The sequence below is a fragment of the Onthophagus taurus genome, chromosome 7, assembly GCF_036711975.1.
Source record: "Onthophagus taurus isolate NC chromosome 7, IU_Otau_3.0, whole genome shotgun sequence".
Lineage (NCBI taxonomy): Eukaryota > Metazoa > Arthropoda > Insecta > Coleoptera > Scarabaeidae > Onthophagus > Onthophagus taurus.
The window spans coordinates 29,096,152-29,111,647 of NC_091972.1; the positions used below are offsets into that span (position 1 = coordinate 29,096,152).

The 15,496-nt window shown below is 37.2% G+C and overlaps 1 protein-coding gene across 1 annotated transcript; it reads right to left on the reverse strand.

Annotated features, from left to right (window-relative positions):
• Window positions 1-4,353: 4,353 nt before the first annotated feature.
• On the reverse strand, window positions 4,354-7,725 carry LOC139430738 (probable cytochrome P450 28a5). Its single transcript, XM_071197965.1, has 7 exons — window positions 7,428-7,725; window positions 7,139-7,376; window positions 6,796-7,088; window positions 6,596-6,732; window positions 6,322-6,543; window positions 6,002-6,268; window positions 4,354-4,545 (listed from the first exon to the last, which is right to left on the reverse strand). Exons 1-7 carry the CDS (start codon window positions 7,613-7,615, stop codon window positions 4,379-4,381), a joined length of 1,512 nt encoding a protein of 503 aa, XP_071054066.1. The 5' UTR covers window positions 7,616-7,725; the 3' UTR covers window positions 4,354-4,378.
• Window positions 7,726-15,496: the final 7,771 nt, after the last annotated feature.

The window sequence follows — 15,496 nt, forward strand, 5'->3', positions numbered from 1 at the left end:
TGTCTTTATTTTAAATCAACATTAAGGTATATACAAAATGTACAGTTGGTTGTTTATATTAAAACAAATCAAATACATATATAACATCCCCTGTGCGACAAGTTGCTTTTACGTAGTTTATTTTCTTTTTATTCATGAGGTGGCTCAGGTCATTCCATTTGTTTTTTTATGTTAGAACTAACGGTGCTACTCTCGGTTTCTTTATTGCGTCGGCTGTTGCCATTTTCTTTCTGTTTGATGTGTTGGTTCTAGTTTATTTTTTGGCCGCTTCTCTCTTTGTTTGTCTTCTGCGTCTTCTTCGTCAAGTCCTTCTTCTTCGTGGTCGCCCAGACAAGAAGGAAGAGGGACACCACAGACAATATCGTAAGGAAAATGAAGGACCTGATAAAATCCACAGGAATTCCAGCAGAACAGCAGAAAGGTTTGTTTGTACAGGCGCCGGTACCACCAAGAATTTATGGACTACCGAAGATTCATAAACCAGACGTCCCCCTCCGCCCTATCGTCAGTGCCAGCAACTCTCCAACATACAAGTTGGCCAAATATCTTGCAAAGATATTGTCTCCTTTCACAGGGAATACGGAATCGTATGTTAGGGATTCTACACACTTTGTGGAATCGTGTTTGTGGAATCCCTTTTTACTAGAGTACCAGTTAAGGATGCTGTAGATGGTCTTCGCTAAAAGCTCATTCCGGAGGGATTACCAGAATACGTGCCAGATCTAGTGGAGTACTGTTTATCATCGACGTATTTCAGCTGGAAGGGAGAATTTTACGAGCAGTTCGAAAGGGCAGCCATAGGATCTCCATTATCGCCAGTTATAGCGAATTTCTACATGGAGTTATTCGAAGAAGACGCTTTGAAGAAGAGCCGGTGGAAACCAAAACTATGGCTTCGATGTGTATATGACACGTTTGTGATATGGCAACATGGTCAAAAACGGCTTCAAGAGTTCTTGGATCACTTGAACTCTCAACATCCCATGATTAAGTTTACCATGGAAACAGAAACTGCCAAAAAACTACTTTTCCTAGATGTGTTGGTCACCAGGACGACAAATGGAGATATGGAACTTGGCGTATATACACAACGCACTATCACAATCTCTTGAAAGAGCTGCTCTTGACAGGGGAGTGGAAACAACTATAGCGGGTTGGATCCGCAATATGCTAGATAGTAGAATAGTTTCTACTTCACTCCACGGTGATACGATACGCTTCAGGCCGGGAGGTGGCTGCCCGCAGGGAGGGGTGTTATCTCCCCTGCTTTGGTCCCTCCTAGTTGACGATCTGATTGCGATAGTCGAAGCTGTTGGTGTGGAAATACAAGCTTATGCTGATGACATTGTCGTTATGGTCAAAGGAACCTGTTTGCCGAGGATATCTAAAGTCCTCCAGGTGACCCTAGATACCATTTGCGCTTGGTGTAAGGGAGAGAACCTCTCAATAAACCCGCAAAAGACAATTGTTGTGCCCTTCACCAGGAAGCGAAAGTTGGATGGACTAATCCGCCCAACTATCCAAGGTGAAGAAATTCCTTTCTCAAAGGAAATCAAATATCTAGGAGTAATCCTAGACAAACCCTGTCATGGAATGGACATTTGCATGGAGTTTTGCACAAAGCTAGGCTATCCTTGTGGACTTGTCGCAGTCTTTGTGGAAAAAATTGGGGTCTTACCCCTGAAAGACTGTACTGGCTCTATGTGACTGTGGTTAGACCTATGATCACATACGGAGCAGCAGCCTGTTATAGGAAAGTCCGACAGACTTCAGTTATCAGTAAACTTTCACGAATTGAACGAGTAGCTGGATTGGCAATCTCTGGTGCGATAGGCACAACGCCAACTCTAGCAATGGAGGTTCTGCTTGGCCTATCTCCTCTGCATTTGCATATAGAGAAAGTGGCTAGAACAACCATTTACAGATTTAAGCAATATGCTCAAAACTGTTCCGACATGTCCTACCAATGGGCTGCGGAAGACATTATAAGCACTGATATTGTGCTATCAATGCCGTCAGATTTGGCGATTAATGCTCGATACCAGATTGTACTGCCTGAGCGGCAGTCCTGGATCGAAAATGAAAATTCTCTGGTTCGGGCAGACATTTGCTTGTACACAGATGGATCAAAAACGCCTGAAGGGGTAGGAGCAGGAGTATACTGCCAGACACCTCGAATTAAGCAAGCCTACAGCCTGGGTACGTACTGTACTGTATTCCAGGCGGAAGTATTTGCTATTGACATGGGTGCTAAAATCCTTCTTGAAAGAGGGGTGAAGAACATGACAGTACGAATTTTCTCAGACAGTCAAGCCGCTCTCCAGGCGCTGCAAGCCGTGAAAACGGTGTCGGCTCTGGTTAATGATTGTAAGAGAACATTAAACACACTGAGTTGTGATAACAGAGTCTCTCTGATCTGGGTCCCGGGTCACTCTGGGGTTGCTGGCAATGAAGCGGCAGATAAGCTAGCACGAGATGGCAGCGCTGAAGCGTTTGTGGGACCGGAACCAGCAGTTGGTGTATCATTTGCGATGGCCAAATATAGGATTGGACTGTGGGCTGAAGAGAGACTTCGTCTACTGTGGACCAGTTCTCCTGGAATGAGACATGCTAAGGTGTTTATTAACATCGCCACTGTCAAACCCGGGAATATTTTAGGACTTGCCCGTAGTAGCATAAAAGTTCTAATGGGTGTTTTTACTGGGCACTGCCGATTAAAAGCACACCTCAACTCGGTTTAGCCAACGATGTTGAATGACGACTATGTGCGGAGGAAGCAGAGACGGTTGAGCATGTTTTATGCCACTGCCCTGCCGTTAACCGTATCAGATTCTCGATTTTTGGGTCGCAGTTTATCTCCTCAAATGATCTGAATGACCTTTCGCCGAGCAAGGTATTAATGTTCGTTAAGAGCATTGGACTGCACGGCGAAATTTGATAACGATATCTATCGGGGTACAATAGATCCTCACGGTCGCGGTGCAAGGTTGGTTGGTCCGCCTACCCGATATGTATTCTATGTAATGTAATGTAATGGTGTATATAGGAAGAAGACCCATACCAACAGGTACTTGCAGGCATCATCACATCATCATCCCCAACAGAAGAGGTCCGTGATCCGCACTTTATTTCAGCGAGCAGCGAAAATATGAGAAGGAGATAATTTGAGGAAGGAGCAACACTTTCTACGAGGCGTACTGCAGAAGAACGGATACACTTCGAGGGACATCAACCTGGCCATCAAGCAGCGAAAGCAGAGGGAGAACGCGGAGAGTACGAAACCTCTTGGATTTATCTGTCTTCCCTATGTTTCAGGTGTAACGGAACGAATTGCCAGGCACCTCAAGAAGAACGACATCATAATGCGGTACGGTACGGTCAGCAAAATCCGGAACACACTCCCGGTAGCCAAGGACAAACTAACTCCATTAAAAGGAGCGGGAGTCTACAGACTATCGTGTAGTTGTGGAAGGTTTACGTTGGCCAAACTGGACGTAACGTCGAGTACCGCATCAAGGAGCATGAAAGGGATGTAAGGTTGAAGAAGATCCAGCAGTCGGCGGTTGCGGAACATTGCCATGCAGAGGGACACCGAATAGACTTCGACCAAACAAAGGTGCTGGCTAGGGACAACAGATGTCACCAGCGACTGACAAGAGAAGCCATAGAGATCCACCGACATAGAAATAACGTCAACAGAGAGGATGGCTGGGAGCTTAGCAGAACATGGAAGATGGTGATGAACACGAAGACCTCCCGCCTCACACCGGACGCGACGCAATTAGTTAATAATTAGCTTTAATTGAATATTAATTAGTTTTCCGACTTATATATTATCCCCGATTTTCGATTTCGTCACTTCGAACCAGTTTCTGAAGAAGGTTGCAACATGGCATCCGAAACGTCAAACCTTTTCTTAAAGGACGCACGGCAAAACCCGAAAGTGTCTAGTGTTAGTTCTAGTTTTAGTTCAATTCTTGTTGTATTCTTCGTTTTTTATTGCTTTCCGGTGGGCTGAACCCCTCATCTTCGTTTTTGGTTTTTCTTCGGCGATGTTACTTCTGTTGGTCCTTAAAAGGTCCTCCAAGGTTTTATTGTCAAGCTCTCGATATCGATATCGACACCAAATAACATACATAGATGTCCAAGCATTTTTCTATAAGAATATTCATCGAATTTTTATCGATTTAATTCCTTAAGTACTTCATGTACACAGTGTATAATATAAACTCTATTAGATCATCCTGCTAATTTTTAATCAGTTTTATAGGACTCCAAGGTTAAACAATAACACATCAATAGCAAAAATTTTAATTCTTACAAATTATAAATATAATTTTATCAAGTTTTATAAAATCTGACTACAATGTTTTAGATATTAATCTATTGGATGGAAGTTTAACCATATTCCTCCTTTGGTTGAATACAGAAATGGAAATGAATCCAGCTCTAATTTTTGTGGAGTCTTATCGTTAACTTCAATGTTAAAATTCATCACAATGCCAAATATAGCAACCTTCACTACCGCCGAAGCAAATCGTTGTCCTAAAATAAATTTTTTTAAGTTTTGATATATTTTAAGTGTAGAAAGAATATTTTTTTCTGTTAATATTGAGCTAAGGAAATAAATTCGAGGAATTAGAAAATAAGATTGACGGGGAAAATGTCACTAATATAAGATAATGATCAAGAGAGGTTAATGACAAAAATTTTTTGGGTCTATAAACTTCGTGATCAAACGAATATTATTTCCCAAATAAGATATGTTTAAGTATCTTTGATGATATATGACGTCTACCATGAGGTTTACTTTATAGATTACAAAGATCTAGAGGGTGAAGTTGCTAGATGAGTACAACGTCCAGAAGAATCATTAAGGTTGTACATTATCAAATTTTCACCGATATTAACTATCATATGTTTTAACATCCCTGCAAAAAGATTTAGAAATAGATTACTGGAACAATACATAGGACAAGCAACACTGTTTTATTCTAGATGTAAGAAGCCGAGGGTGCAGTGTAAAAGTCTAAATTGCATAGAAGGATTTTCCGTTTTAATGGACACCGGAGTAATATGTTTATACTTTAGAGACAAGAAAAACTATCGGTGTCAAAATCGATAGCATGAAGTCTCTTTATATAAGGCTTTAAGGTCTATCACGACGAGTCGAGTCTATATGTATATATGGAAAACTACTGGCACTATTTTTGTGCAAAGTTTTGAGTTATTTCAGTATTTTCGAAAATTTTGGCAGATGCAGCCCTTCACAATAAACATAAATTTTCGAAATTGCATTCCAGTCAGGCCAAATATTTTCAGAGTTTGCACAAATAATAGCTTATATAACCTTTGAAAATTTTTTAAAAAATTATACAGGTTGGTTAGAAATTTGTCAAATTTCTCTATTTCGAAAAATCAAAAAGTTAATTTTCTTTAATGACAACCCCACTTTATTCTTTCGCCAGCGTATTGTATACTCTTAAAAAATATGGGAACTTTGTCATTACATTCCTATATCTAAAATGTATGGTTTTTGTAAAAACTTGAAAAACTAAATATCGTGGTTATTTGAAAATTTAAAGGAAACGATATGAAACAAAAAGCGTAGAATAGCTACGCTAGAAAGTAAGAAGACTTTGTGATTAACGTCAAAAAGAAAAGAGTTTGCTTCTTTCGAAGATACAGATCCTGGGTTTTGAAAAAAAATTTATAAATGCTAAATTTGCTAGGTCTATAATGTTAGTGCTAGTTTAAACTTACCACCGAGAATTAATTTTATCTAATATTTTTTTAGGCAAATTTTTTTAATATTTATTATTAATTGAAAAGCACATGTTGCAGTGCTCAATCTCAAGCGATCTCGTTTAAACTCCTGGCAAAAGTGTGAGATATCGCCTCTGTAATTAATACCATATCAACCCAATAATATGGCTTGCAGTCGAATTATTTTGCATATTTTTATGAAAATTAGCTTTATGATCTACAAACACAAAATCACCTATACAAACTCTAGGGCCATCGCCAAAACTCATATAAGTTGTTTTAGGTCGAGATGATACTGCATCTGGTAAAAATCTTTCTGGAATAAACTCCTCTGGATTTTCAAAATATTTGGAATCTTTATGCAGAGAATAAACTGGTATTGTAATATTAGTTCCTTTTTCAATAACAACTTCCGGGCCACCAGGTAGAGCTGGCGGTAAAGTAGTTGTTTCAGTAGACTCTTTAACCAAATATAATTGTGGTGCATGCATCCTTAGACCTTCTACAATCATAAAGAAAATAGAAAAAAATATCACATCAATGCATAAATATTACCGTGTAAAACCATTTCTAAATACTCAATTTCATTTAATGTATCAAAAGTCATTTGATTATCATTTTCTTCTAAAACCGTTTTAAATTCATTTCTCAATTTGTCTTGGACATCTTTATTTCTTGCTAGTTCGTATAAAATGTAAGTTATAGCACCTGATGTGGTAACTGAACCATCAATGAAAAATGATGTGGCATGGGCAGTCATATGATCTTCAGTGTACTCTAAATAAATTCTAAATAATATATTTATTTCATGAAATATAAGTAAGCGTACCAAATGATGTAGTTTTTTTACACAATTCAAGAATGGCATCTAAAAAGTCTCCTCTTCGTATATTCATGTCATTTCTTTGTGTTATGGTGGATACTATAATATTTTTAAATCTTTCTGTTATCTTCGGACTTAAAAACCTAAAATTGTATCATTTAATATATTATGATCATGTAGCTTTTTTTTTATTTTTATTTTTATACTGTGGAGCTCGAAATTTATTTATAATTGGGAACATTGTAGCAAAGATAAATATAATGGTATCTATAGTTTTGAAGGAAAAAAGTTCATTGGCTAATTGCATAATTTCGCATTTATCGTCGTTGAAACAATTTCCATGTAAACCAAAAGCACAACTCGCTACCATTTCATTTACATACTTTAAAAATAGAAGTTTTGCATCGAGACCTTCCTTTCCTTGAGCATTTGGATTTTCTTTTAGATATTTTACAAGTTTATCTTTCACATCAATCATCAGTGGGAACATATTTTTAATCTAAAACAAATTTCGTTATCTTTAATTGATTTATAAAGCTTTGTAAATGCCTTTAGCGGACTGAGTTGAGGTGTAAGTTGATTTCGGTATAATTTCCAATTTTCTCCTTTAGCAAAAAATAGATTTTTAGATAGCACGGGATCTCTTTTCTCATCGAGATAAATTCCGTTGTCATGAAATTTTGAGAAATCTCTTATTAATATTCGCTCGTAAAGTTCGGGATCTTTCACCAATAAAGTAGGTATTCCAAAATTCATAATACCAACATATTTAGCATCATCAAATTTTCTAAGAATATAAATAACAAATCTCTATTATACTGTGTACATCTTCACTTACTTGTATACATAGTCGTAAACATCTGCGACGTTTTTATCAATAGATATAGTTTCCCACATATTTCCCACTAAAAGGTTTGCTTTTTCATACGGAACTTTCCGATTTTTCCAATAATCATTTCGTTTTTTAAGATACCACACAAACAATAATATTAAAATTAAAACTCCCGTTAGCGTAATGTAATACATTTTAGAAAGCTATATGTGATTGCGACTTTATACTCACAGGTTTATTTTTGGATTTAGATTAGTGTACCTATCTGACTCATTATGTGGGATTAGGAAGCGCTCAAAGTTACATCTATATACAAACAAAGTTTTGCTGTTTATTATATCTATTTATAAATTGTTAGCCAAAAATTATTATGTATAGCACGAGTCATATTATAACTCTTTTAAACAATATTCTGTTCACAAAAGAATCTTTGACCCAAGATGCATAGCGCACTAAAAGGCAACAGCCGTTAGCACCTACCTTGTTCAGTGGGAGAAATCATCCTATCAGCGGAATTGTAGTTTTAGATTGCAACAGAATCTGAGTATGACTGAAACAGTTAAAGAAAAGGCCTAAAAGAACTATGTGAAGATCGATGTTCCAACGATTGTTATTTCCTCTAGCAATGAAGGTTGTCTTCAACGTACTTGTACGGTGGAATCTTTCTATGATTCCATTGCTTTGGGGGTGGTATGAAGATGTACGAATTTGTTCCGATAAGTTTAATTGTGTCAGGAATACCGAATCTCAGAAAGTATTGTCTATATAAAGTTTCAGCAATTGTTGAAGCAGTTATAATGAGAGGACATGCCTCAGACCAGCGAGTAATCGATCAATTACTGTTAATATATAGTTACAGCCTAAAGAAGGTGTTAACGGTCCGACTAGGTGTATATGTATGTGTTAAAATTTACCGGAAGGGATTGGAATTTTTGACCTTATAGGTTTTTCGCAGTTTCCTTCATTTTCTTCTAATGTTTCCTTCTAATTCTTTCACGATTTTCTCATTTCTCGCTGTCCAAATTTCCATTTCGTATGTGATCTGCGGTTCTATTATCTTCGTTATCAATCTGTTTCTCTCTTCTTTTTCTAGGTATTCTTTGTTAATTAGATGGTACCTATAGTCTTCCGTATGTGCTATTGGCGACAGCCTTTCTGATATGTCGCCTTTTCTGCCTTTGTCATCGCACGCCAATAGCCTATCCCTTCTGTTATTATCGCAATGTCGTTTGCGTACTGTAGGATATTTCCTCCTGTGTTTCTGGGTATGTCGTATGCCATCAGGCCATTACATTGTATAGGATGGGGTATAGTGGGGATCCTTGTGGTAACCCTTCTGCCGCCACCTTTCTAGTGGATAGCTCATCTTCTATCCTTACTAGAAAGCTTCTGTCTTCTAGGTATGATGTAATCATCTGTTGTAGTCATACCGGCGTGTCTCCACGTCCTATTGTAGGCCTTTTCCATGTCCAGTAGGACTGCATATACGTTTCTTCGTTTTCTTTGTGCTTTTTCCACTTCTTCTGCGAGGTTTTCCGCTTGCATGACCGCTCCCTTGCTTTTCTGAAACCGTACTGGCATTTTGGTATTGTGTTATTTTCTTCTATGTAGTCGTTAATTTCTTCTTTTATTAATATGTCCAGTATTTTTCCCATCGAATTCAGTAGGCTTATTGATCTTTTGTTTTCGGGCTTCGTTGAATCTTTCCCTTTCTTCTGTATTGGCACTATTATCGACTCTTTAAACGCTTTTGGATATCTCCTTTCTTTAGTCGTTTTGTTTAAAATCGCTGTCACCGTCTTGGTAATATTCTCTGATGCCTGTTGTAGCGTTTTGTTCCTGGTCCAAGTTTTGGTGTTCCTTCCTAATTGTTGTCTATCATTATGGTTTTTATATCCGTTGTCTGTTCATTTGTGAATACTCGTTCGTAGTGTGTTGCCTTTTCTTCTGCTACCTCTGTATTTTTATATAAGTATCCCGTTCTACTTTGTAGCGGCTGGGGGCTCTTTTTCTCCCTTCTGAACAATCTGACGACTTGCGACAGTCCGTTGGGTTGCTCTTTGATCCTGCTGATTTTTTTTCCCCATCTTCATTTGTTCTTTTCTGGAATCATTTCTCTTACTTCCTTTGTTTTTCTATTTAGTTCCTCTTTGTCTTCTATGTTTCAGGTACATTTGTTTGGCCCTGTATTTTTGCTGTACCAGGCTTTTTTCCTCTGTCGTCAGGAAGTGTCTGTTCTCTCTGTTAGCCAAGATTATTGTGGCTTCCTTCTCAGCCTCTTGTATAGCTGTTCTTCATTTTCCTATTTGTTCGTCGGTGGTTTTGTCCTTGTTGTGTTCGTATTTTTCTAGTATTTTTCTGTATTTTTCCCAGATTGTGAATTCATTTATCATGTCTCTCTTTATCTGTCTTCCAGTTCTAGGGAATGTCATTCTGACGGCCGCATGGTCCGACATTAGGTCGGTATCTCTTTCTACGTCGACTTGTTTCTCCAGGCTCTTTGTTATGAAGAAGTCTATAATGTTTCTTCTGTGGGTGCTCTGATTTTGCTGTTAGTTTGTCTGACTATTTCGCATATTTTTGTTCTTCTTGCGGTCTTGTATCTTCCTCCCCAGCTCGTGTAATTGGCGTTAAAATCTCCTCCTATCACGATCGTTCTGTCGTCTCCCAGTAGTGTTTTTTTCTCTTCCTTCTTTTTATCTCTCCCCATTATTTTGGCAAAGGGCACTCCTTTTCTTATTTCGGCTCTTTCTGCCATTTCCTGCTGCGCTTTGTTGCGGTCTTCTTTGATTTTGTCCGGATTTTCCGGGCATTCTTTCCATGCCGAACTGTGTTGTCCTCTGCAGTTGGCACATTTTCTGGTCTTTTCCTGGCAATTCTTGCCTTCGTGTTCTTCTCCGCAATTGTAGCACCTCGTCTTTTTCGAGTATCTGTAACTTACGTGTCCAAATTCTTGACATCTAAAACACTGGACGGCTTTTCCACTTTTTCGTTTGGCCTCGACTTTTACTCTCATCTCGAGGACTTTCTCCACGTTGAAGACCATTTTCCCTTCGGGTGTTTTTTCGGCTTTCACCATGACCATATCGATGTCCTTTCCCTTCGACGTCATTCTTTTTACGGCAATGGCAGCCACTTTTTGTCTTTTCAGCTCTTCTAGAATTTCATATTCCTTATATTACGGAGTTCTTTCTCACTCCTTTTTTGGTAAGTGTGGTGTTCCACTTCTCCTATTTCCAACTTGGCTTTAAGATTCCTGAGATCCTCAACTTCTTTTGTAAAAATTTTAAGTCCGCCCTGGCCTATCTTGGCTTCATATTTTATTCCTGCCTCTTTGGTTAGTTTTTGCACTTTGTCCGCTTCGGTTGCCTTCTTAAGAATTATCGGCAGCGACCTTTCTGTTTTCTTGTTTTCTCCTTTAGTCGTTTCTTCTTTTGAAGCGTTGCTTGCTTTTGTGTATTATCTCTCTTTTGTCTTCACGCCTTTTCTTTGCCTGTTTTTCGTCCTTTATTATTTGGGACATTCTTATTTTTTCGTCCTTACTTCCACTATTTCTTGGTCGCGTTCCTAGTTTTCTTCTTTTTCTTCGATGTTTTTCAAAACCTGGAATGGGTTCGGCGCAGTTTTCATATCGTCGTTTTCTTTATTTTCAGTTATTTTTCTTTTGTTTGCCGTAGTTGTCATCTGCTCCTTGTCGACATTCATGTTTTCCACATTCCACATCTATCTTGTGGTGTTCCCTCAATTCGTAGATGATCCTATGCAGGGCCTCTACCAGTTCTTTTGCGGTGCTCTTCGTCTTTCCGGTTATGTTCTTTTTTGGGCCATGCCCCGTTCAGCGTTGCTAAACTATAATCTATGCCCTAAAAAGGACTCAAGATTTCTTATCCTTGTGCTTTTCTTTGATAATTTCGATTTTCTTTTAATGTATGTATACCGACGAACTAACAAGCACTAGTGTCAGATGTGTCGGTGCTTGTTTTGATGTGTGAGTGTTGATGATATGGATAGTCTTTTTAACTCTCGGATGCGTTAAACTATGAAATTTATCGAAAATATTATATCTAAATTTTTCTGGTACATACATTTCTACAATGTATGTAGAAGTTTCACACCAGAGTTGAGTTTTGGACTGATTTCAATGTACTTTCAATTGAAATTTACAGTTTTCTTTATTTAAAAATTGTTTTTCTAAAAGATGGTTCAATTGTTTGTCCTTGTCTTGCTCGTATCGTAGATAGAGTATCCATTACTGTGTTGGTATCCCCCTTCATATATCTTCATATATCGCTTCAATATTTGAAGAATATTCTGCAATAAAGCTTAAATAACGTGCTTGACGTGCTATTTATTTTGTTTTAGAAAAAATAGCATTGATTAAAGGCTTGTGGTCAGTGTAGACCACAAATTGATTTCCGTCCAGATAATGTTGAAATAGCTTTATTGTGTTCATCACTCCACGTAGTGATGATGTTGAAAATGTTTATTAATTTTTATTTAATTTTATTTTTATTACGTTTTATTATTTTGTTATTTTCAAGTTTCTCTCGTATTTTTCCGTAAAAGTCCGAACGCTCTCGTTTTTTTTTAAAAAAGGTTGTATCTCGTGAAATCGTAATACAACGTGTTTGATTCTCTCAAAAACAAGGTGATTTTCATTTCTCCTTATTTATTTTTAAAACAAAGTGTAATATTCAATTAAAACCTAATCTAACAGTGAAGTTAAAAAACACTCTAAAAAGTAAGACAATTTTTTCTATTTTCTTAAACATAAATTAATGGTCCTTCGAGCCGGATAAATCGGATTTTTTGATCGTTCGAGTGGTTTTTAACAGTAAAAAAAAATGTTAAAAGCCGGACCTCTACCCGCAACAGCTGCAAATCTCAATCCGATTTTTAATCAACAAAATGAACTTTACGGTTTAATTTCTCGTTCGTTAGATAATCTTCGATTAGAAGAGAACTCGCGGAAATATTCCAAGTCGCTTAGACCGTTTAGAAGCGAATTGAGAAGAATTCAACTCGTCTCATAAAAAATTATCGAAATATAGTGCTGATTACGCAGATGCAAATTATTTCTCTGAAAATGTATATTTCAGTTGTGAAAAATCAACCATGTTAGATTTTTTAAATGGAATACCGGTCTCGCAAGTTAAAATTCCAGTTCAAGCAGTCGTTAAATTTCAAAATCGACATCTTCCTTGCATAAATTTATCTAAATTTAACGGAAAATATTCAAATTGACCACAATTTAAAGATTTATTCATTTTAATGATTCATAATAATGAAGATATTTCTGATATAGAAAAACTGCATTACTTAAAAATGAGCTTATCCGATGAACCGTCTCAATTATTGAAAAATCTAACGGTAACCAATGAAAATTTTGAGCGTGCATGGAAGATGCTTACAAGTCGTTACGAGGATAAAAGATTATAAATAATTTATTTACATCTCGGTTGTTAAAAAACGATTTTTCCGTTAAATTAAAGCGATTAGATAGTAATAGTAATCGCTATTAGTAAGCGCTTTAATTATAGGAGAAATTAAAGAGTCTCTAAAAGCTTTAAATACGTTAGGATGTCCCATTGGTCAGTGGGATAATATTCTCGTTTATTTGGTTGTTGGAAAATTTGGAAAAAAGATTGGGAAAAGTCTTTAGCCAACAGTCAAGATCCACCTTCATTTGATGATCTCGAATCATTTCTCTTACGACGAATACATGCCCTAGAAGCAATAGAACAAGTAGCTACTCGCAAAATGAATACTGCAACGTTCAACAAACTTTCAAATGTAAAATCTCTTAATGCGTCACCTTCGTCCAATAACTGCAGTCTTTATCAAGCAGCACCAAAAACCTCTTCAATTATCTTGGACCACACTTTGGAAAAAACTGTAGAATTACTAAAAGATACCGAATCTGTCAAGAGCAACACCATATCTCCTTACATGGTGTTAAACCATCAATGAGTACCATCCATTCACTATCTCAAAAAGAATCAAACACTCAACATTCAACTCCACTTCAAGCAAATACTCGCCCTTTCACGCCTATGGCATCAACTTCCAGCCGTCTCATTCGCTCTCATTACGTCTTTACTCCTGTCTTACTCGCTACCGTTCTGGTTGGAATAATTTCTCATTTCGGCGAACGTGGTCTCGTAAGAGCCCTCATTGACCATGGGTCTGAAGTATCGTTCATTTCTGAAAATTTAAAGTGTGATTCTAACGAATTTCTGGAATCGGATCTCAACAGACCAGTATTTCTAATGGAACTGTGAAAATTGAATTATTTTCGACAATTAACGAATCTCTTACATTTACTGAAAACGCACTGATTTTACCAAAGTTGACCGCATACCTTCCACCAAAACGTCCTACAACATTAGAATTCGATTGGTGATCGAATGATCGATGGTGATGTTGTGTTAGCTGATCCAGATTTTACTTCATAAAAGAAAATTGATTTGATTCTCGGAGTGAGTATTAATTCTCAGATTATACAAAACGAAATTCGTAAAAGTTATGATGATTCTTTACTCGCTCAAAAAACCTCTTTGGGATGGATATTATCAGGAATTCTGTCCTCATCTTCCGAATTGACGTCGCATTATGGATTCCAATGTTCTATAGATTATGAATTTCTTGAATTCATGCAAAAATTTTGGAAACATGAAGATAATTCATCGACTTTACTTCATCTTACACATGAAGAACGTAAATGTGAAGGACATTTTGTGAACACATATTCTCGAGATAGTAATGGACGATTCATGGTCCTACTTCCATTATGTACATCGCCCAAAAAATGGAGAATTTTGTAATCTGCTGCTTCTAGAATGTTCAGTAAACTCGAATTAATTTTCCCAAAGAATGAAAGTTTTAAAAAAGAATACGTTAAATTCATGAACGAATATCTTGTAGTTAATCATATGCGTCCAGTTTCTTCACCTTCCTTCGATTCACCACATTATTATCTTCCACACCATGGTGTGATCCGAGAAAGTAGCACAACGACAAAACTGAAAGTTGTATTCAATGGATCGCAGAAAACGTCAACAGGTATTTCGTTAAATGATTGTCTATCTACCGGACCAAAACTTCAAAATGAAGTAGTCGATGTTCTGCTTCGTTGGAGACGATATCATCCAATTGTCTTTATGATTTTGAAAAAATGTACAGGCAAATTCAAATTCATAAAGACGATCAGCCTTTGTAACAAATTGTGTGGAGAGAAGATCCCTCTCATGCAACTCAAACATTCCAGCTCTCCACCGTTACTTATGGTCTTTCTATTGCTCCATATTTAGCTATCAGATGTTTACATCAGCTCATTAAAGAAAATTCACAAAATCTTTCAATGGGTTTTGAGATTCTTCGTTTAAATACTTATGTTGAACATATTTTCGGGAGCTAACGACATCGATGAGATTCAAGAAATGATTTTTCAGCTGAACAAGGTTCTAGAGGTTGGTTGTTTTACTGCAAGCAAATGGGTTTCTAATAACTCTGAAACTCTTAATTATTTACATCCCGAATTATTGTCGCAATCGTCTCTTCATTCGGTTGAAGAAGATAACTCTCCACGAGCATTAGGTTTACTATGGAATAATTTCGAAGATCAATTTCTATTCATTTGCCGAGCATCCTATAATAGTTCAACAAATACCACAAAACATGAAGTTCTATCGTTTATTGCGAGATTATTCGATCCCCTAGGGTGGCTCTCTCCATTGATAATAACCGCAAAAATCCTAATGCAAGAATTGTGGGTACGATACCTTGATTGGGATGAAATTTTGCCTCAAAACCATGAAAATAAATGGAAAACTTTCATAAGCAACTTTAATCAAATTCCTACTATACGAGTACCTACGTGGCTCGGAATTTCAAATACCACTGAGTCGATTGAGATACACGGTTTCGTATATTGCGCGTTTTAACAAAAGTGACACCTTTAAAGCGCGTAACTATTCCGCGGCTTGAACTCTGTGCCTCGCTCGTTTAACTAAACGTGTTCAAAATGTGTTCGAGTTTTCCAACTGTCCGATTCACCTATGGACTGACTCAACCGT